The sequence below is a fragment of the Dipodomys spectabilis genome, unplaced genomic scaffold, assembly GCF_019054845.1.
Source record: "Dipodomys spectabilis isolate Male_0828 unplaced genomic scaffold, ASM1905484v1 ptg000096l, whole genome shotgun sequence".
NCBI classification, from domain to species: domain Eukaryota; kingdom Metazoa; phylum Chordata; class Mammalia; order Rodentia; family Heteromyidae; genus Dipodomys; species Dipodomys spectabilis.
In genome coordinates this window covers 30,616,530-30,638,529 of record NW_024870773.1, presented here as the reverse complement: position 1 = coordinate 30,638,529, position 22,000 = coordinate 30,616,530, and the positions used below count along the sequence as shown (strand labels likewise).

Below are 22,000 nucleotides of genomic sequence, written 5' to 3'. Positions count from 1 at the left end.
GGGACAGCTCCCAGGCCCAAGTTCAAGCCCTACAACTATGGCAGGGGATGGGACTTCCAAATCCTCAAAGGAGAAAGTGAAGTTGAGTGAGAGACGCTGTGTTCTTACAACACCATCCCTCCACTCCCCTCTCAGATGATGTGTCACAGGTCTCCAGCAAATACTTTAATCCAACTATTTACACTGTTGGGGCAAAAAGAAATACTTCATGCTGAAGCCAGTGAGGCCTAAGTTTAGGAGAAACTGCTCCTGATATGTGGTTTATGGAGAAGACACAGAGATTGAGCAATTTAACAACTTAAGCATTATCAACAGAAACATATCCTCATACTTTTCTATTTGCTTACTAATAAAGACTCAGAGTATTTATTCACTTTTCTGTTAATCCTTGTTCTTGTTTTCTGCATGCATGTGGGGATATCAATACTGTTCTAGGAGAAAAAGCTCTTCTCCCAACTCACAACTGTACAGCAAATTCTGGAACCATGCTTCTTGGGGACCAGGCACAAAAATTAATATAGTTAATCCTCCCCAAAGCCTGATGAGATGGGGACCATTATTACCCCCTTTTTACAGATAAAGTTAACAGAGCTTATACAGTGCATGATGGAAAAGGCCAAGAACAAAGTCAGGTGAGCAGGTTCTATAGTTTTGTTCTAGTATGTTACACTCAGCTTCCTTTATAGCAGAATTGTCTATGCATGGCCAGCCCTGGCAAAACTATGAGGCCTTATCTGAAAAATGACTAAAGCAAGAAAGGTCTGATGTTTAACCCAAGTGGTACAGTAGTTACTCAGCATTTCAAATCCCAGTATTAAAAGATAATAAAAAATAAAAAGCGGAAGCGAAGGAGAAGTATTGGGCAGGCAAGTGATAGTGTCTTCCACTGTGGAGAAATACAGAATCATGGAGAGCAAGCACTGTATCAATTGCTGGATTTCCAACCAGCTAAGACAGGAAGTGCTCTTATGTCAAAGATATAGATGATTTGGAATCATTTACTGTTGGATACATTGGTGAGGCCTCTGGTTGTAACAAGTAACTACACCATTTCTGATTTGGGAGGTTCAGTTTTCAGAGAAAACTCAGGATGTAGTGTTGCCTTTCTTTAGCATCCATCCAAAATGAAAAGTTAAAATGTTACCAAGGACACTAACAAATAGCAACGAACTCTGGCTAAAGCACATACTAAGTTCATGGTAATAAAACAAAAAAAGCACGAAAATATTTCTAGACACAGCATGGTGTCATTTTATAAATAAAATGTGGAAATGGAGAGCATGTTGCCTGTTTTGATGTCAAAAATCATAGAATTACCAAGTTACCCTTGGTTGCTTCATTGTGGGACTACAAAACCCTCATATTATGCTATATAGTCGAGCAAAATAAGTAAATTCTATAAGCTGTTTTCTCATTGAGAAGAGACAGATGCAGATAAAGAGACATATGCTGCACTTTAGATGATCAACTCCATATATTGTATATAGCCTCATGAATCGCAAAAAAAATTTGAATAATAAAGTTCATTCAACATCCACAGCAAATTTTAGTGACATTTAGTCAGTTAATATGAATTTGCATATTGTTCGCACAGGAAATAATCTCTAAGGAGTTTCAACATTTCTGCTTCCATTAGGATGGTTAATCTTTTAAGATAATAAGCATATTCTAGATTGTCTACAAGTAGGTTATTTAATTGTATGAATTTAAGTTTCCAAGTATGAAGGCACCAAGAAATGCTACTTCCACTGCTCAGTTTAATGTTGTCAAAAGCAAGCTGCACTTTATGTATAAGGGTTGCATCTCTATAATGAGTAAGGCCAAAGACAGTTCGACATAAACACAACAAAGAATGCAAAATTTGGAGGTAAGTAATTAGTGAACTGAATCAGCACATAGTTCACTGGAGGTAGGACATAAAGCCTACTGCAAATGAACCTTGTCATATAGTAGCTACCACTTTCATGATTTGCAAAACAGTATAGATTCTAACAATAAAGTATAAGCTGCATTAAATAAACGTTCATCTGAACACAATGGCTTGTCATTCTGTTTGTATTTAACTTCGTCAAGATGTTTCATTTTATAGTTGTAGATTGGTTATATACAGAAGCAATTTCAACCTATTTTATACATGTTTGGGTAACATGTAATCAAAGCAATTTAAAGCAATACCACAGTATAAGAGATTAACAACATAAGTTTTTAACACTAAGTCTGAAAAACACTTTTTGAAAGCTTCTTCTTAAACAATAAAAGACAGCAGAGGTGATAGTTATTTTTTTCCCCCAAACAAAATTCAAAGATGAGCAGGTGAAGAAGTACCTGACAGGTAGAATAATTTCCTTTTTCCATTAGTAACACTGTTCCCTGTGTGGGAGGGAGAGGGGTACATATAATTCCTGCTTTGAATTTTATTTTGAGAAAATTTAAGTTTTTTTAAATCACATTCATTTGTTTTTTTTTTTTATCACAAATTCATTGTTTACTGGATATCTTATTCTCTTAGAAACAAGAAAACTGAAGTTGCTTTAATCTTTTTATTTTAACAAAAGATGAGTTTTAATGTTCTGGGTAAGGGGAACAGATATGCTTTTGAAGATAGTGAGGTCGAAGATATAATTTTGAGTTGTCCTCCATGACCAAAGTCTCCCCTGGGGTGTTTTGCTGAGTGGGCTTTTGATGGCAATGAGTGAGGAGATTGTCTGAGTTAGCATGGTGCAGTGTAGAAACCCTGGGCAGGGAGAGGGTTCTGAGCATGTTAAACCCTCAGAAAAATGATCAAAAATCTCCAGGAGAGACTAAGATTCTCATAGAACACTAGACTTTAAAGTAACCTTCTTGTTGGGGGGTGAGGGGGTGTAGGGGGCTCTGGGTTTGAACTCAGAGCCTCGAGATGAGTAGGGAGGCACCTTACCACTTGATGCTCATCTCTAGCCCTCTGCAGCCATTTCCTGTCTTGGGGAGCCAAGAGATCCCTCTGACCTCAGCTCTGACCAACCAATGACACATTGACTGATTTTCTTTTCAGTTCCTTCAGAAGTTAGTAACAAGCAAGGCCCATGTGTCTGCTCAGGGCCGGGAGGACTTACAATGAGTCATTTATGGCCTTCAAATGCTGTCTGACCTTCCACAAGCAGCTTTCACAAATGCAGCTGAAAGCAAGTAAAAAGCTTTCAAAGAAAATGTCACTGTCACTGATAATGATTTCTTCCTTTGAGCACTGACATATCTTTAGTTAGTAAGTATGTAAAACTTGTAGATGATCACAACACATGGGCTTAAATAAACCTCAAGCCAACTGTTACCTTCCTCACTCCTAACAGTCAACATCAAAGAGATATTCTACTACCATAAAGAATGTGTAAAACACAACTACAGGAAATTCTACCACAATAATCTGAACAGAGTTTTCCTTTGGATCTGCTTCTTCCTGTGCTACTTTGTTTTGTTTCCTTTCTGCTTGTCTGAGATCATTTGTTACATTTGTAAACTTACATTAGAAATAGAAGTCAGTAACTAAAATATAGACTGCTTGCAAAATTGCAACAAACCAAGTAAATCTGGAAGCCACAGACAAAATTAATCTAGTACATCTTTTGTTTGAGGAGAGTCCATAACCAGAAGCTTCCAGGAGGGCTAACAGCACCAGCATTAAACCTGGCCATTTGTAAGAAATGTACTTTTCTGGCTCCACCAGCAGCCTATGGATCAACAGATCAAGATTCTAGTGGAGAAGTCAATCAGTATTTTACAGAGCCCTTCAGGCGGTCCTGAACCACAGTGCTGCCTGAGAGCCACGGCTTTTAAGTGAAACCATTTATAATGCACAAGGCCAGCTCCCATATACAAGCGACATTTGAAACATAATTAGTATATTGTTTATGACAATGCCATACACATATTTGATATGAAAGGAAATTACTAAGATTTTATTCACATGCTAAACTCCATATGGTGCTTGCATATATAAGTGAAATGGTAGGAAAAGATCTGTTTAAGATGGTTTCAGTTGAAATTTAGCCATTTATATAAATATATAGCCTAATATGATGTAGCCATTATTAAGTATGTAATCAACAAATATGTAGCCATGTCTACTTACATTTTTATAGCTATGAAAGCATAGTCAACAATGTGCTGGTGCTATTTGGATAAACATAATTCAGACCTGAGATTATTAACAAGCAATTTGTAGGCAAGATGTAGTGTTTCTCATTTAGTAATTCTTTCATAATACAAAATTACACTGCTAAAAAAAGTGGCCCTACTAAATCATAACTAGAACAAATCATGTCATTCTCCATCTATTTAATTACTCCAGCTAGAGGCTCTAGCAGCAATAAGAGCAAATATTTCTTAAGTAGAAGAGCCATAATTTCAAGTTTGCTTTTTATTTGCATTATAAACTAAAGAAAGGTTGCTTCTCAGGTTTAAAGCCATTTGAAGAGCAGATGAAATATGTTGAAATCATTAGAAAAGTTATCCAAACCTCTTACTGCTCTTTCCATTAGGCTTCAGTTTGTGCAACTCAAGACTTAGGGACACAGCAGTTTTTTAAAATGCCATTAATAACAGGCAGATTTGAAGACTGTAGAACAATCTACCCCTTGTGAAAAATGATGAGAAAGTTGTTTGGGAAGCAATGCTGAAACCACTGCTGGAGCCTACCTGTCTGCAGGTGAAGCTTTGGAATTCCATGGCTTCTTCACCTGGGCGTACAAAGCGTCCATCATGTGACCCTCTCTTGGGCTCTGGGGTCTGGTGCTGAGTGCCAGTGAGCCTTCATAGGAAGACATTCCCCCGTACATCAACTCATCTTCACAGCCAAATGTCCGATGGAAATCTTGGATTTCAGCATAGTCACGCTCTCGGGCCTGGCGCTCCCTAAATTCTCGAGTTTTGGCTTGAATCCTGTAAAATTACATCAAAGATGAGAGAAACTATTTCTCTTCTCAGAACCATGTACAGAAATATTCCTCAGACTATGTGGTAAAAAATATTTGATTCATGCAGATACAGGAAAATCAGTGGTATAAATGCTACACACATTTTAGGTTATCAAGTAATGCCTTGGTGTTTAACATTGATCATATCAGATATCAGAATCATCATGTAAATTATAATTTTAAATTCTTACCTAGGAAATGACATTAAAAATTCACCACATATAGGTTGTTTCTGGCATCTACTTGGTTATTACTTAGGAATTTTTAGGATAAGAATTGATATGTATATGAATTTGTGTGCACACTAAGTTTGTGTCTTAGTCATTACAAAACATAAGCATCAAGCATACTATGAATCTTAAACATGAATCCACACCGTAACTCTTCATTAATGTCAAAAAAATAAGATCTCAGTTTAGTGACACTGGTTTCAATCATATGTGGTCCATACAGAACTAGGAAAATGTGTGTGTGTACTGGTACTGGGGCTTGAACTCAGGGGCCCATGATCTCCCTTGGCTATTTCACATAAGGCTTGGTATTCTACTACTTGAGCCATAGCTCTACAATTGCCTTTTGGTGGTTAATTGGAGGTAAGAATCTCACCACCTTTTCTACCCAGGCTGGCTTCAAGCCACAATCTCCAGTCTAAGTTACTAGGATTGCAGGTATGTGCAACCACGACCAGGATGAACTAGAAAAACTTTAAAATAAAACTTGTCTGCTTTTAAATCAAAGCACAGATCTTCTAACTATTTTTGCTGAAGATATGCTTAATTTACTAAGATTTTGTTGAAGTCCTTCAGACGAAGTCCTCTTCAATTCAGAAATATATATATAGTAGCACTGCTCAAAGAGTTAGAATTTGAATGGATCAGCCCAAGTATCCAACAGCAGCTGATCAAGAAAATATGGTATATATAGACAAGTGAATACTTATTGGTTATAAAAAAAAAAGAATGAAATTCTGTCATTTGTGATGTGGATGAAACAAGACTTGTTAAGTGAAATAAGCCTGACACAAAAAGACACACCCTGCACTATCTGGTTTATACATGGAAACTTAAAAGTTTATCCCATAAAATCTCAAAGACTTTTTTTTAGAATTTTTCATTTTTAAAAATTTTACTTTATTGTTATTATAGAAGTGATGAACAGAGGGGTTACAATTACATGAGTCAGGTAATGAGTACATTTCCTTTCATATAGTGTCATCTGTTCCCTCATTTTCTCCCAGTTAGTCCCTGCCCCCATCTCCACCGATGAGATGTATTGTTCACTTTCATCAATGTCCAGAGAGCTCCACTGCTGTACTTCCCCCCCCCCCCAGTTCTGTGCCCTCCCCACCACCCTCCTGAAGATCTACACGTGAATATACCATATATGAGGTAAAGAAGACAGAATCATCAAAAACTAAAAACTAAAAAAAAATCTTTTGTTTACATATCTTGGAATTTGTTTCAGTATGCACATTATTTTATGTAAATATGAAGAGGTGCATAGGTCACACCTTTGTGATTCTCTCCTAAGAGTATCCTCTTTTGGTCTCACTGTGAGTATCTAGAATCTGGTATGATTTGTCATATTCCAGTGCATTTTAGATCTAATTTCTGCATATCAGAACATGTGCCATTTGTCTCTCTGATCTTGGCTTATCTCATTTAACATGATTTGTTCTAGTTCCATCCATTTCCCTGCAAATGACATTATTTTATTCTTTTTAATGGTTGTATAAAATTCCACTGTATATAGGTACCACATTTTTTGGATCCACTCATCTTTTGTGGGGCATCTGTGCTGTTTCCATATCATGGATGTGCAGGTGTCCTTATCATATCCTGGCTCATGATGTTTAAGTCTTTTGAAGACCCTCCAGACTGCTTTCTAGAGTGATGGTACTAGTTTACATTCCCACCAACAGTGCAGTGCAGTTGGGTTCCTTTTTCTCCACAGCACCATGAATATTTGTTGTCTGAATTCACAATGCTGGCCAATCTTACTGGGGTAAGATGGTATCTCAGTGTTGTTTTGATGTGCATTTCTTTTATGGTCAGCAATGATGAGCATTTCCTCATGAGCTTCTTTGCCATTCTTGCCTCTTCTGAGAAGTGTCTCCTTAACTCCTTTGCCCATTTAGTGATTAGTTTATGAGGTTTGGGAAGGGTTAGTTTCTTGAGCTCCTTGTATATATTGGATTTTAGGCCTTTGTTTGATATATTGCTGATAAAGATCTTCTAGTTAAACCTTAAAGCCTCTTAAATGTTCATCTCATAGAAGTAAATAAACAGTGGTTTATCAGAGACTAAGGTAGGGGAGGAGGGAGAATGTGAAAAGTTGGCCAATGTACTCCACATAATAATTAGAAAGGAGGAATAGGTAGATACTGGTGTCCTACTGCATCGTTTCATGACCATAATTAGCAGTAAATTATTGAGATCTCAAGTAGAAGATTTTGAATCTTCCAACTGCAAAGAATAAGTGTTTGAGGAGCTGAGTATGCTAATTACTCTCATTTGATCATTACACAATGCACCTTTGTACTGAAACATCACAACGTACCCTATAAAGATTTATTAGATATTAAATGTTTATTACAAAATAGTGCATTATTGTTAATGTCAATGAAAGCAGGGAAATGTTGCTTTTATAAAGCAAGAGTTTCATCTGGCTTTAATGTTTTTGGGCAAAGTTATTTGCTGATTATTTTTAATGTTTGAGGTGGTCTTTCTATAATTTTTAAGTGACACATAAATATATATTCAAAGAATCCAGAAAAGACACCAGAGTCCAATGAAAACAGCACAAAGAAAAAGACAAAAGAGAACTACGGATCAATATTCTTCATCAACATAGCAGCAAACTTCCTTAAGAAAATATTAGTAAACAGAATTCAACAACACAGAAAATCAATTCTAAATCATAACCAATGCTATTTATTGCAAGAATGTGAGCTTAGTTAATATGTAAAATTTGGTCACTCAGTCTACCATTCAACAAGCTAAACAAGAAATGTTACATGTATATCAATTGATATAGAAAGTCATTTGACAAAGTCAACATAGATCCTGATTAAAAAAAAAAAACCTAAAAAAGTTAGAAATAGAGTGGGACTTCTTAAAATTAATAAAGAGTATTTTCCAACCCCTTGAGTTTCTATAATCCATAATGGAGAATGACTGGGTGATTTCTCTCAGGATCAGAAGTGGGTTAAAGACATATACACTGTGCACTGTAATTCCACATAGTTCTAGGTGGTACAACAACCTACCCAAGGAAATGAAAAACACCCAGGCTGAAAAGAAAGAAAAACGGGAAGAAAGACAGAATGAAAGGAATGAAGGAAGGAAGGAAGAAAAGAAAGAAAGAGAGAAAGGAAGGAAGGAAGGAAGGAAGGAAGGAAGGAAGGAAGAAAGAAAGAAAGAAAGGAAGGAAGGAAGAAAAGGAGGGAGGAAATGAAAGAGACAGAGAGAGGGAGAGGTAGGAAAAGAGGGAAGAAGGGAAGGAAGGAAAGAAGGAGGGAGGGAAGGAGGGAGGGAGGTAGGGAGGGAGAGAAGGAGGGAGGGAGGAAGGGCAGACTGGCCTCATTTGCAGATGACCATATACTCAACACAGAAAATCCAAGGAATCTATACATATCCTCTAGAGATATAAATAAGTTCAGTAGACACAGAAAACAATATCAACACATAAAATTATAGTGAATTTTCTATGTAGAGCCATAAACACAAAAATGCTAAAATACATAACAATACAATCACTAAAAAAGCACAGAGATACATAAATATCAATACACTAAGTACTTACTTACAGATAAGCATAAAAATACGTCAGCCTTGAATGGAAAAAGCTAAGCAAGAGCTCAAGACCCTGAATTCAAGTTCCTTTGGTATCAACCTACACACACACACACACACACACACACACACACACACACACACACACACACACACACACACACACACACACACAGCACTAACCTTGAGTGGGGAAAAAAATATACACAGATGAGTATGGAAAGAATCCAAGTGCTGAAAACTAACTAATGCTGCTGAAAGAAATCGAAGACTATGAGACTAATTACAAAACAGAGAGAGAATGTTCATAGAGGGAAAGACTCATTCTTCTAAAATAGATACGTAGGCTTAAAAATACCTATTAAAATATCATCAATATTTTTGTAGCTACTAAAAGGATTATTTTCTAATTTATTCTCAGTTTGGATACAGCTCAGTATCTGAAGAGGCTATCTGTTGGCACACAGGAATGCATGCATGATCTGTTCAGCAGATCACCAAGCAATGTCCTCAGGCCATGGGAACAACTAAAAATCCTTTCATATTCCCCCAAACTCCCTCAGAGGACCTTGCTTGCTTAGTTGAGAACCAGTGCTTACTTAGTACAAGAGAATACTGAAAAGAAGTTTTGGTCAGAATAGTTCTAGATTCTGGTAAATGAAATACAGATGAGAAATTATAGTGTCAAGTTTAGCTAAAATTATAGATTTTAAAACTATATATCATTTGTCCATTTAAGAGTAATTATAATGGGCTGGAAAGGTGGCTCCATGGTAGAGTGCTTGCAAGCATGAGGCCCTGGGTTTAATTCTTCAGCACCACCTAAGCAGAAAAAGTCAAAAGTGGTGCTGTGGCTTAAGTGGTAGAGTGCTAGCCTTGAGTTGAAGAGCTGAGGGACAGTGCCAGAATTCAGGCCCAACAACCAACAACAAAAATAAAATAAAATAAAATAAATAAAAAGAGTTATTATATTAGTCAGGGATGTTCTTAAAAAAGCTGATTATCCATGATGAAAAGTATTTATGATTGACAGAGAATTTAATTCTTTGCACCAAATTGTCTTTTTGACTCTGGATTAAGTCAGGGGAAAACAACAACAAAACCCCCCACAACCTAGCCAAAAGAGAGAAACAAGTCTTTTCTTCAACTTACTGGGCTATAATCTGAAAAGTCCTTAATCTAAAGATCTATTGATTGATGGAGATAGGGTCTTGCTCTGTAGCCAAGAACTGGAACTAGAACTCTTGATCCTCCTGATTCCACCTCTGCTATAATTCCTCAGCTGGGATTACAGACATGCACCACCATGCCTGGCTCTAAACCTCAATTATAGCTTATCTGACAAACCACTTTAGGACTATATTTGGTTACCATCTGATCATCATGTGATCATAGTTAATATCTTGAGCATTCACAGAAGTTAAATTTTAGGAAACTAAGAAAATTTGGATGTGGTGCTGGTGCTGGTGGCTCGTACCTGTAATCTTAGCTACTCAGAAGGCTGAGATCTAAGTATTGCAGTTTGCAGCCAATGTAGGTTGGCTTTCATCTATGACTTTCATTTATGATCTTCAATTAACTAGCCTTGAGCATAAAAAGTCAGGGATAGTGTCCAGGCTCTGAGTTCAAGTCCCAGGACTGGCACTCGCACACACATACGCATGCATACACACAAATTATATGAAGGTAAAAATTTTGCATGTAAAGAACCTTCAAAAAAATCAAAGGAGTGTGGCTTAGACTGATTTATAGATGTCTAAACAGTATGTGAAGAGTGACCATAACCTAGCTAGCAGGTGGGGAAGGGTAGCCCGCTAAGGAGAGATTTCCAGAAGAGAAGAGCTCAAGATAGGCACACATCTAGAATTATCCTCATACTTACTGTATATCAGCTTCATTATGTTATTGATAGGGTCTGGATGTGAATGTTCTTTTTTCCAAATGACAACAAAACGTAAGCCAATTGATGGTCAATTTTTCTGAAGAAAAGCTAAGCCACATAGAACACTGTTCATGAAGCCCAGTTCTCAATTCCTTTATTTTACCTAGGTGTGTATATGAAGACTGACTGCCACGAATTTTAAATCTAATAAGCATCACAATTCTCTGTGCACTATTTTTTATAAAACACTGTATTTTTCATTCTAAATTCCAATAATTCAAGGAACTATATTCTCATTGCTCATGTCATTGTCATCAAAACATTTTATCCCAAAGTTCAGAAAGTTATTTTGAAATACCACCTTTACACAAGCAGCTTATACCCATAACAACAAATTTATCAAAGCCCTGAATCATCCCTGATGGCCACTGGGCTAGCTGCTGCAAAGGACAGTAACTTTGCTTCTCAGCCTGAACAGATGTGCATTTCAAGTCTGGAAGTTAACGCCAAGGAGCCTTCTGTGCAAATGGCACTGGAAAGTTAATTTTAAAAACCAAGATGCATTGTAATTGTGTGAGTTTTAGAGAGTTCATTAAGATAAAATCAGTAAGAGACAAAGTGACTTAAAAAATATACCTGTGTGGTACTACGGATTAAACTTGGACCCTTTCATTGCTAGACAACTGCTCTACTATCTGAGCCACACCCATCACTGTTGCTTTTAATTTGTTTTACAAAGGGAGTCTTGCACTAATATTTTTGTGGGCTGGCCTCAAAGTGAGCACCTTCTCCCTCCACATCCTACCTAGCTGGGACCACCGGCATGTTCCACAATGCCTGACCTCTTTATTATACTCTTTATTTCCCCTCCCTTTAATGTTTTGTTTATTACACAATATTTTGAAAGGGACTTTGAAACACTACCAAAAGGTTTCATTTACATGTTTCATAATTTCACTCTTTGTGGAGAAACATTTCAGAAGGAAAACTAATATATCGTTCAGGGAAGAAAATATTTTCAGTGTCCTAATACAAATTGTATGGTTTCCTGCAGAAGCTTTTTTATTCTGTTCCTGGGGTGTGTAACTCAGGGCCTGGGCACTGTCCCTGAGCTTTTCTACTCAAGGCTAGTGTTAGACCACTTGAGCCATAGATCCAGGTCTGGCTTTTTGATGGTTCACTGGAGATGTGAGTTTCATGGATTTTCCTGCCTGGGCTGGCTTTGAAACATGAGCCTCAGATTTCAGCCTCCTGAGTACCTAGGATTACAGGCACAAGCCACCAGCAGACAGCTCCTAGGGAGGCTTTTCTTTTCTTTTCTTAAGAGTACAATGCAGCTCTCTAGTTACAGAGAGTCACTGCTGTGAAAACACAGCCCTGTGACCCCAAAGTCATGAGTAACCTCTCAAATTCAGGAGTCACCAGTTTTTCTGAAGTCAGATTGTGGTCTAGCACTATGCATCACTATTTATCTTGGACCAACCCTTAGCAATGAAAACAGTAATGGATTAGTCCCAAATTTAGCAACAGAAATAAATATCTATTGCTTTATGCATCTCACTGAATCCTTCCTAGCTCCAAACAAGAGAACTGTTGTGAGGTTAACATTAGTGCTCCCAACTGGGAGGATTATGGATGGATCAGATCATGGATTTTTGTCCTTGAAACTGAGAAAAAACACAAAACAGTAAATTCAAACTTTCTATACAGATTTTTTAAGTTAGTAAAGAACCTTATCAGTTTGCTCAAACATAAATATTCACACATTTTTAAAAAGTCTTTTCCATTATGATAATGAAGTTGCCTTGAAGTTGCATTGAAAATAATACACAAAATAATGTAATATACTAAATAAAGTAATAAGGTTAATTTCTTTCCTGCTGTCACTAAATTCACACTAACAGTCTCTCTTCAGCTTGACATCAATTAATGATTTTAATTCCAGACTCTTGTCACAGTGTTCACCACCCTTTCTCTAATTAAAATGGATGATGCACAAAAAAGATAAAATACACAAGACTTCTGTTCTTGTAACATTTCTATTCATTAGTATTTGTGCTCTTACAATAAATGGCTTTTAGCACTAATTGCAGCAGAGTAGAATGAAAAAAGAAGCATTCTTTTTGTGACTATGAAGTATAGTCTTTATATGTCCAGAAAAGCTACAAGGAATGGGAGCCACTATTGAGTGGCCAACTCCTCCAGACGGAAAATCAATGCTGTACTGAAATCACTAGTTCCTTACAAAATACCTCTACCACCAAACAGAGACTTCAATAATAGAAATTGGCCTTTAATTATCTTCCTCGCTCTTACCTTCCCTTTCTCCCTGCCTCTCTTATGCCTTTACTACCTTCTTTCCCTCTTCTCTCCCTCCAACTTCCCCCTTATCTTAGTTTTCTTTCTTGTTATGGGGCTTTGGACTCAAGGCCTTTATACATGCTAATGACATGCTCTCTACCATAATGAACTACACTCTCAGCTCTCATTAATAGTTTTTAATTAAAAATCCTAGGCTGGAGATATAGCTCAACTGGTAGAGCATGTGTCTCAGCCCTAGGTTTGGCCCAAAGTAAAACATACACACACACACACACACACACACACACACACACACACACTTGCACGTGTGCACCCCCCTCCACATATCTACAGAAAATTAAAAATATTATTTTAACAAAGGTATATAATCTCTTTCTAGGAATGTTATGTGCTCACATAGTATATGTTTAACACAGTGAAATAACAAAGCTGTCTTTCATATTGGGTAGTAAATATAATAGTTTCTTACTAACAAAATACATAAACCCTCTCTCGGTCACTTTCTTTCCTTCTTTCTTTTTTTCTCCTTTTTCTTTTACTTTTATTTTTTTCATTTTTTTACCTGTCCTGGGTCTTGAATTCTGGGCCTGGGCACTGTCCCTGAGTTCTTTGACTAAAGGCTAGCACTCTACCACTTGAGCCACAGTGCCACTTCTGGATTTTTCTGAGTAGTTTATTGGAGACAAGAGTCTCATGGACTTATTCTCCAGCCTGGTTTCAAACCACAATCCTCAGATCTCAGCCTCTAGAGTATCTAGGATTACAGGTGTGAATCACCAGTGCCCAGTCTCACAGTCAGTTTTTACTCACAGAATGTGGGTACTTCTGTCCATGTGAAAGCCTCCTAAAATTATTTCCAACTCAAACATGCCAGGCATGCTCAGGACAGCTCTCATCAGACATCAAATTGCACTTTCCTACCTCAGCCTCTGTCGACCACATCAGCTATAACTACATATTCCACTCAAGGCTTCATTTCCCCTACTATCAGTCCAAGTAGTGACCTTCCACAAAGCACATTAACTACTTCTTTAAAATTCTTGTTCATGGGCTGGGAAGGTGGCTCAGTGGTAGAGCGCTGGACTTGCATGCTTGAGGCCCTGGGTTCGATTCCTCAGCACCACATAAGCAAAAAGGAAAAGCCGGAAGTGGCGCTGTGGCTCAAGTGGTAGAGTGCTGGCCTTGAGCTGAAGAGCTGAGGGACAGTACCCAGGCCCAGAGTTCAGGCTCCACGACCGGACCAAAAAAAGAAAATTCTTCTTCATTTTTACTCAAAATGAAATAATAATAATAAAAAAAATCTTGGTGAAATAATCCCATGGATTGGAGCTGGCCTGTTGAATGGATTCAAGAGGTCGGAGTAGCTGAAAAAAACTGCGATGGGACACAAAAGAATATCATTTCCATCAGAAGGTTAATTTTCAGTTTTGAGTAATAGTTTCGTAGGCAAATGCTGTATCACTGAGATACATTCCCAGCCCAAAAGATTAACTTTCAAAGAACAGTCTCATCATAGAATTTCTCAAATGTCTCCTTCTCCTATAATGCCCTGAATCTCACTCAACCAATGAAAAGAGGTAGGGTGGTAAAGCAGGAGCCATCAAACAATCAGAACACAGCCATGCGAGAAGCTATCAGAGGAGCCCCATATTATACAACCCCCCCCCTCAGCAAGGACTCCACTGGACTCCTCTTTGAGGTCCCTTGTTTGATGGAGAGCTCCAAGCTTTTTATCATGGTTTTCTTTTCAGTTTCAAATAAAATTAGTCTGTTCACCCTAAAAAAAGAGCAATCTCCATTTGCATGATAATATGAAATCTAAAAGGCACAGTAAACGTTTAGTATCACTTGCTGAAAAAGTAGTCACCAGCTGAGATGACAAAAGTGACTTTATCAAACCTTTAACTACCCAAAGCATACACTGAGAACTGCTATGAAATGGGAGAGAATGACAGGGAAAGGGCACTGAAGATAGAAATGACACACAGCCTTGCAGGATGCCACAACAAGAATTGGGAGTGTGCCACTTCAAAACCTGGCTAGTGCAACATTCTACCATGAAAAACATGGTTTTGAAGAGCAGTTATAACATCAAATAATGCAAAGTGTCAAGTATTTCTTTAGTAGACCTGTAAATATTTTTCATATGCTGGAAAGGAGTCATAAGAAATTCATTAACTTTCTCATATCTCCACTGCCCTTAAAATACTTCCGAACAAAACTTACTACGTAGCTAGAGATAATAATATTGTAATGCTATCACTTGCTGAGCAACTACAAAATGCATGCCAGTTAGCAGTATAATTCTCATTTAAAAGAATGAATAACATATGAGGGCAATACAATTGGAGAGCTGTGGAATTTGACCAGATATGAGAGCTAATATTTCATCTTTCAGGTTATCTTTCTACCTGTCATTTTTCACCATCCATCTAAATGATCACATAGAGTAGGCCTTGAAACAGGAAATATTCACGATGATGATTTAAGAATGCATAGAATGCATATGTATGGGAATACTGAAGTAACAAATGTGTGAGAAAGGATGACATGGGCTGTATGTTAATAGTAGGCCTGGGTTTGTTGTTCTTGCTTCATGTGTATATGCTGAATGGACACCCTAGTCTTGTGCATGTTAGATAAGCACTCTACCACTAAGATATACTTTAGCATAGGGATTTACTATTTTAATTTTATGTTGCCCCAAATTTTTCTATAGTTTCTAAATTTCAACAACTTAGAACCAGAGCTCAAAATGCATATTTTAAATAGGGGGGAAATATACGAGAATGAGACAGCTGAGAAAGACAGCAATAATGAGACTTGATTATACTAACAAGAAGCCAGGAAGTGAGGCAACTCGCAACACTGGCTTTAATCCTGCTTGCAGCTCTATGATATGATCATTGCTGCTTTCCCCAGCCAGCTAGATGAGAGAGATCTGGATTCACTTCAGCCAGAAATCGGGAACCTTGACTTCACATCCAGGATTTTCCAATGACTCTTTCATCCCTTAGACTTAATATCCATTAAAAAAAAATAAAAGGTATAGAAAACTTATTGTCAATAAGCTGGGAGAATGATAATTCTATACTCTTATCTTGGTGATTCACAATGGATGTTAAGTTAATTGAGACATTGAGAAACAGGAGAGTAAAATAGGCATAAATTGGTTCAAACAGTTTTCAAACACACTTATACACAGAACCCTTTTCTGTTGCTGCATGCAACAGTGGGAACCCCCTTTTTTTTGTTGGTTGTGGGACTTGAATTCTGGGCCTGGGTGCTGTCTCTCAGCTCTTCAGCTCAAGGTAAGTGGTCTACCACTTGAGTCACAGCAGCACTTCTGGTTTTCTGTTGGTTAACTGGAGATAGATAAGAGTCCCATAGACTTTCCTGCCTGGGCTGGTTTTGAACCATGATCTTCAGATCTCAGCCTCCTGAGTAGCTAGGATTACAGGTGTGAACCACTGGCACCTGGCTTTAAACTATTATTTAAACATTAATGGAAATATTACTGAAGTGAAAATACAAGAGATCACACACTACTTCTGATGCTCAGTCAAACAGGTTGGTTACTGCTTCACAATAGAAGCTTGGTGGACTTGACATATCAAAATCATCTTATCAAACACATTCTGTTTCCATTTTGGAGCCCAAATTGTTTATTTGGTGGAAATGAGCCAAACAGAGATGCTGTCTTGAGATAGGCTTGCCAAAAAGAAGAGCCAAAATAGGCAGTGAGTGCTACCTTCACACTCTTCCTTAGGGGCCCAGCTGATCTCCAACAGAAACAACCAGGGTACCTAACTTCAGGATCAGAACCAGAAGTTAAAATATACATTTCAAGAACAGTTAACTTTACCCTTGTCATCATCCCAGACTTCCTTCCCTTAGGAAGAGACCTGAACCACACAGGCTAAGCTTGCATAGGTAGAACTAAAAGAGAGAGAGAGAGACAGAGACAGAGAGAGACAGACAGAGACAGAGACAGAGACACAGAGATAGAGACAGAGACAGAGACAGATCGATGAAGCTCTTCCTCATCTATTGCTTTTATTTGGACCACATCAAATCAAGTCCCAAGCTCCCAGGGTTAGAAGCTAGTAAAAAAACAAAAACAAAAAAGGAAGATGTTAGAAAGAATGAAGCCAACGTTAATCTCAGTCCCAGGCTAGGGAGCATCTCATTTACTTTCACCATCAGAATAAATCTTAACATTGTAGGAAAAACATTTTAAATTAGAGTCATGGCCCTTTCAACTTTTCAATATTTATCTCTTGAGTAATATTCAGGCTGTGCAGATGTGTGTGGGCAAGAAAATATTATGGTCTGGAGACATGTCATAACTCATAACTAAGGAATGTCAAGTTTTCTATTTTTATGTAGAATCAACCAGAATAATTTTTGAAACTCTAATACTTGAGTGGAAAATAATGGTATAGAGGAAACGTTTCACTACGAGTCAGCAAAGAGGGAAAGGCCACGTTGAAAATACAAAAGTGAGTATTTACTTTTATCTACTCTTCCAACTAAATTTTTCCCAAGGAAGTTATAGTTTCTGTCTTCAGAAGGAACAGTGCTAATGCCAAAGGCCAAACATAGAAAAGCCTTAGATCAAAACCACAAGCACTAACCATCCATGAACCTCAGTGAGTTTCATGTATCCATCTGCTCTATTGTATAATCTAAGAGTTTAAATAAAACATACTTAAAAGAATTGGTATTAAAATACAAAGTACAGTAATTTTCTTAAACTATGAGCCTAATTGATTTTTTAATGGACCAGTCACTGTTCTTTGACCCTAAAAGACTTTTATTCTAGGCCTCGTGCACACTGTAAATTCATAATGACCAACCTAGTTCTCAGAAGTATTTCATCATTAGAGGTACAGAGAAGGAGATTAAAAGCCAAAATCAGGAGTGAACTGTGCCTCAGGCAAATTCATAATACACGTGAAACCATTGTATGGCTGGAAATATTTGAATATGCATTATAAAAGTATTCTGGAAAATGTTGATAGAATTCTGCATTGAAACCCAGAAGTCACCTTAACCTGCAAAGCAGGAATATGTACAATATGAAAAATGTTTCAGGATTAATGGAATTAATGGCCTTTGGCAGATTTCAAGAGATGGAAGTAGAATGTTTCTGTTGTTCTAAATGCTCTGTAACTAAATGACAGGTTTGCCTGTGGATAAATCTGAGTTCATGCATTTATTTGGTATGCTTATTTTTAGGGACCAGAAACTCCTTTAGCATGAAAATGAAATGGAAACTGCTAGGGAAAAGGAATGGGACGAGAGGAGCAAAGAGAAGAGAGGAAAATAGAGGGGGCATATGCTATCAAATAACATTGTGTGTACATATGAAAATGTCAGAATCTAACTGTTATTTTTTTAACTGGTATATGCTAATAAATGGGAAACAAAGAATCCACAGAAAAGAAACTCAGAAGTTTATTGTTTTGAGTATTTAAAATCTATATTGTAGACATTAAGAATCACTATATACCTTCACCTACAAATATCAAGCTAATTAATGTGTTTGAGGATCTCGTAATTGGTGAGGGATGATCAGACTGAGTCTTCCCAACAAGGTATAATACTTTTTAAAAAATAAAAACCAAAGCTGGGCATCAGTGGCTCACACCTATAATCCTAGACACTTAGGAGACTCATCTGAGGACTGAACCACGATCCTCAGCCAGCCTGGGCAGGAAAGTCCATGAGACTCTTGTTTCCAATTAACTACCAAAAAGGTGGAAGTAGAGCTGTGGGTCAAGTGGTAGAGCACTAACCTTGAGCAAAAAGAGCTCAGAGACAGAGCACAGGCTCTCAGTTCAAGACCCAGGGTAGGCAATCAGTCAACTGGATGTGGAAATGTAGTTCCAGCTCTGTGAGACAGCACTTGTCTAGCATGAGGCTTGGGTTTCAAATAAATAGATCAAGAAATAAAAATGAGAACTGGGGAGGAACCAGAGGAATAAACCCAAGCTGGCATCATAAACTAAAATTGTATACTATTCCCATGTATACATTTTTGTACCATGAAAAACTACAGAGAATCACATGCTACTTAAGAGGCAAACAAAAGCTAAAGCTCTCAAAAGTATTTAGAAAAATAAGTGAAGGCTGAGAAAAGTAAGTGAAGACTGAGCTCTGGTGGCTCATGCCTGCAACCCTAGCTACTCAGGAGGCTGCGATCTGAAGATCGTGGTTCAAAGCCAGCCTGAGCAGAAAAGTCCATGAGACTCTTATCTCCAATTAACCATCAGAAAACCAGAAATGGAACTGTGGCTCAAAGTGATAGAGCACTTGCCTTGAGCAAAAGAGCTCAGGGTCAGCCCCAGGACCACCACCAATAACAACAAAAAACAAAATCACCTAAAAAGTGAAAAAAATCCAAACTGTTTTCTTTAAAGTATCCCATCTCTAAATTTACTATAAAAGACTGAACTTGACAGCCAAGGTGTGGGTTACTGACTAGGTCTAGACAAGATTTTTTTGTTTGTTTGTTTGTTTGTTTTTTCACCCTGATCAAGGTACATGGATTACTCAAAGTGAAATGGGCACTGTGCCCTTGAATATGAAACACCAGGACACAGTCAGTCTCCCCAGCATCCACGGACAGTCTCCCTAGCATCCACAGAAGTCAGGACACAAAGTCCTCTGGAAATCTAGTGAGAAAAACTCTCACCACTTACGAAAACGCCTTATCGGGGCTGCTTAAATAACTCTATTAATTCATTTCATTGGTTTTTGGGTTCTCAATATGGAATATTTCAACATGATAACAATCCTTCTAGAAGACACACTTCATTCTAGAAAAAGTAAATTGAAAATGTCACAAAACGTGCAGACAGTGACATGGAAGGAAAGCAGATGCCACATCATAAAGAAAAAAGCATAATACTGAAAAACAAAGGGCTTAGAAGTCTGATTGCTAACCAAAACATTCAAGATGATATAGAAAAATTCAAACACTTTTATTACCAGATAAACAGTGTTACAAATTACTAAGACATACTATATGTTTTAATAATTAGGTATTATATAGTACAAATATATTGTATATTACACATAAATCATATATATGTAATTATATAATATGTAATCTTAGCATATAGTATATACTATATAGTATATAATATTATGTATTATATATTATATATAATAGATTAATGACAGGATTTTAATTTTTGTAATTCTTAAAATAATCACAAATTTAGCTGGGTGCTGACTGCTCACTCTTACAATCCTAGCTACTCAGGAGGCTGAGATCTGAGGATCACAGTTTGAAGCCAGTTCAGACAGGAAAGCCTGTCTTCAATTAACTCTTGACTACCAAAAAAGCTGGAAGTTGAGCCATGGCTCAAGTGGTAGAGTACTAGCTTACAGCACAAAAGTTCAAGGACTATGCCCAGACTCTGAATTCAAGCCTAGAACTGGCACAGAAATATATATATATATATATATATATATATATATATATATATTCAGCTAATGTACTTTCTTATCACCTATTTAAAAGATCTTAACTAAAAACATTAAAATCTACTTCTTATGCTCCAATAAATATAAAATATTTTTACTATGTTCACCTCACAACCATGAGTATTTGGACTGACACAGAAAATGCAAGTGAATGAAAAATATTTACATTGTATAAAAAGAAAGTAGAAAGGAAGGAAAGATCCTCCATGGAGGGAGGCTTAATCAAGTAGCTGGGTCTACCTCTCCTGCTCCTGCTTCATCTGCATCCTCTCCTCTTCTGAAGTAAAGGAGTCTTGAATTTTTAGTCTACCAGTTTTCTCCATCTTGTCATCTTTTCGATGTTTGCCAAACCTGTTGATGACAAAAAAAATTCTAGCTGGTAATATGTACAAAGTAAATCTTCTTTTGGTCAAAAAGCCAAGTGAAACATTAGCTTCTTCCGAATATGCAAACAATGTCTCCTGCTCTCATCATTGATGACATCCTGCAGTCAGCACAGCAATAATTCTCAATCAGAATATTTTAGACATTTTTAATTCGAGCACTCCAGAGGGTCCTTTTTTTTTGGAAAATAGCTTCAATATCTAGTTTTTATTGGCAGAACCAAACAAACCAACCAACACTTTTAGTTTATCCTTATGACAGAAATAATAACTCTAGGGTGACGTGTTGAATGCACTGAAGCGAGTTTCTTTAAGCAGGGAAGAATGATAATTTACAATCATCTATTTTATAAGTACCTATGCTGTATTTAAATGTCCAGGTTTATTGGAATGATTCACCCTGGTTAAAAAACTGACAAACAAGGCCATGTTTGCAAGGTTTAAAGCACAAAGGATAATTTACACTGCTATAATACTTTAGGGCTTATTTAATTGAGGGCTTTCATGCATTCTCATCAAGTGCTCTTCTACATCAGATGAAAAGTGATGGCTGAGTGTGGCATCTTTGGCTTGGAAATCCACATCTGATTAAAAATAAATACAAAGAACAAACATATGTTTCTTTGAACAATGGCCTATAAATTTCTATAGATGATCGCTGACTTGAGGCTCTTAAAAACAACAACCAACACTAACATTATTCTGGCATCATAATATCCCAGAAACCACACACTAGATATCAATTCTTTTCATTGCTCCTGTTTTTCTCTATAAAGTCTGTGACGTGGGATGCATGGTCTATATATCGTTCAGTCATATTCACACACAGTGATTTTCCATTCACTAGGTATTTCAAAGGAGACAACTATGATAGTTAACAACTAAATGCTGATAAAGTATACTGAGTATCTCCACCTGAGGGGAACCAGGAATCTGGGTTACAGTGAAATTTCCTATCAGAAAAGAAAAGAAGAAAGAGGTATGTCTCAAGCTGACATAAAAGAGAAAAGGAATATTTCAATTAATGGAGTGGTCTGTGGCACAAGTCCTTTTTTTAAAAATCAATAGAAGTCTGATTTTAAGTATGTCTATACATGAAGTGTCTATGAGACTTCTTATGGTAATGGATGTAGCACTATTTGCAAAGAGGTTTATAAATAAGAAAGAAAAGCA

The 22,000-nt window shown here is 37.2% G+C and overlaps 1 protein-coding gene across 7 annotated transcripts in view; it reads right to left on the bottom strand.

The window, feature by feature from the left end:
• The window catches only part of Pard3 (par-3 family cell polarity regulator), a 636,430-nt gene that overhangs the window by 148,284 nt on the left and 466,146 nt on the right, over positions 1-22,000 (bottom strand). For all 7 annotated transcript variants that reach the window (XM_042685969.1, XM_042685972.1, XM_042685970.1 and 4 more), the window contains 2 exons: positions 20,685-20,795; positions 4,672-4,914 (listed from right to left, as the gene is read on the bottom strand). In XM_042685969.1, the coding sequence (XP_042541903.1) occupies positions 4,672-4,914; positions 20,685-20,795 (354 nt within the window). The remainder of the gene's footprint in view (positions 1-4,671; positions 4,915-20,684; positions 20,796-22,000) is intronic.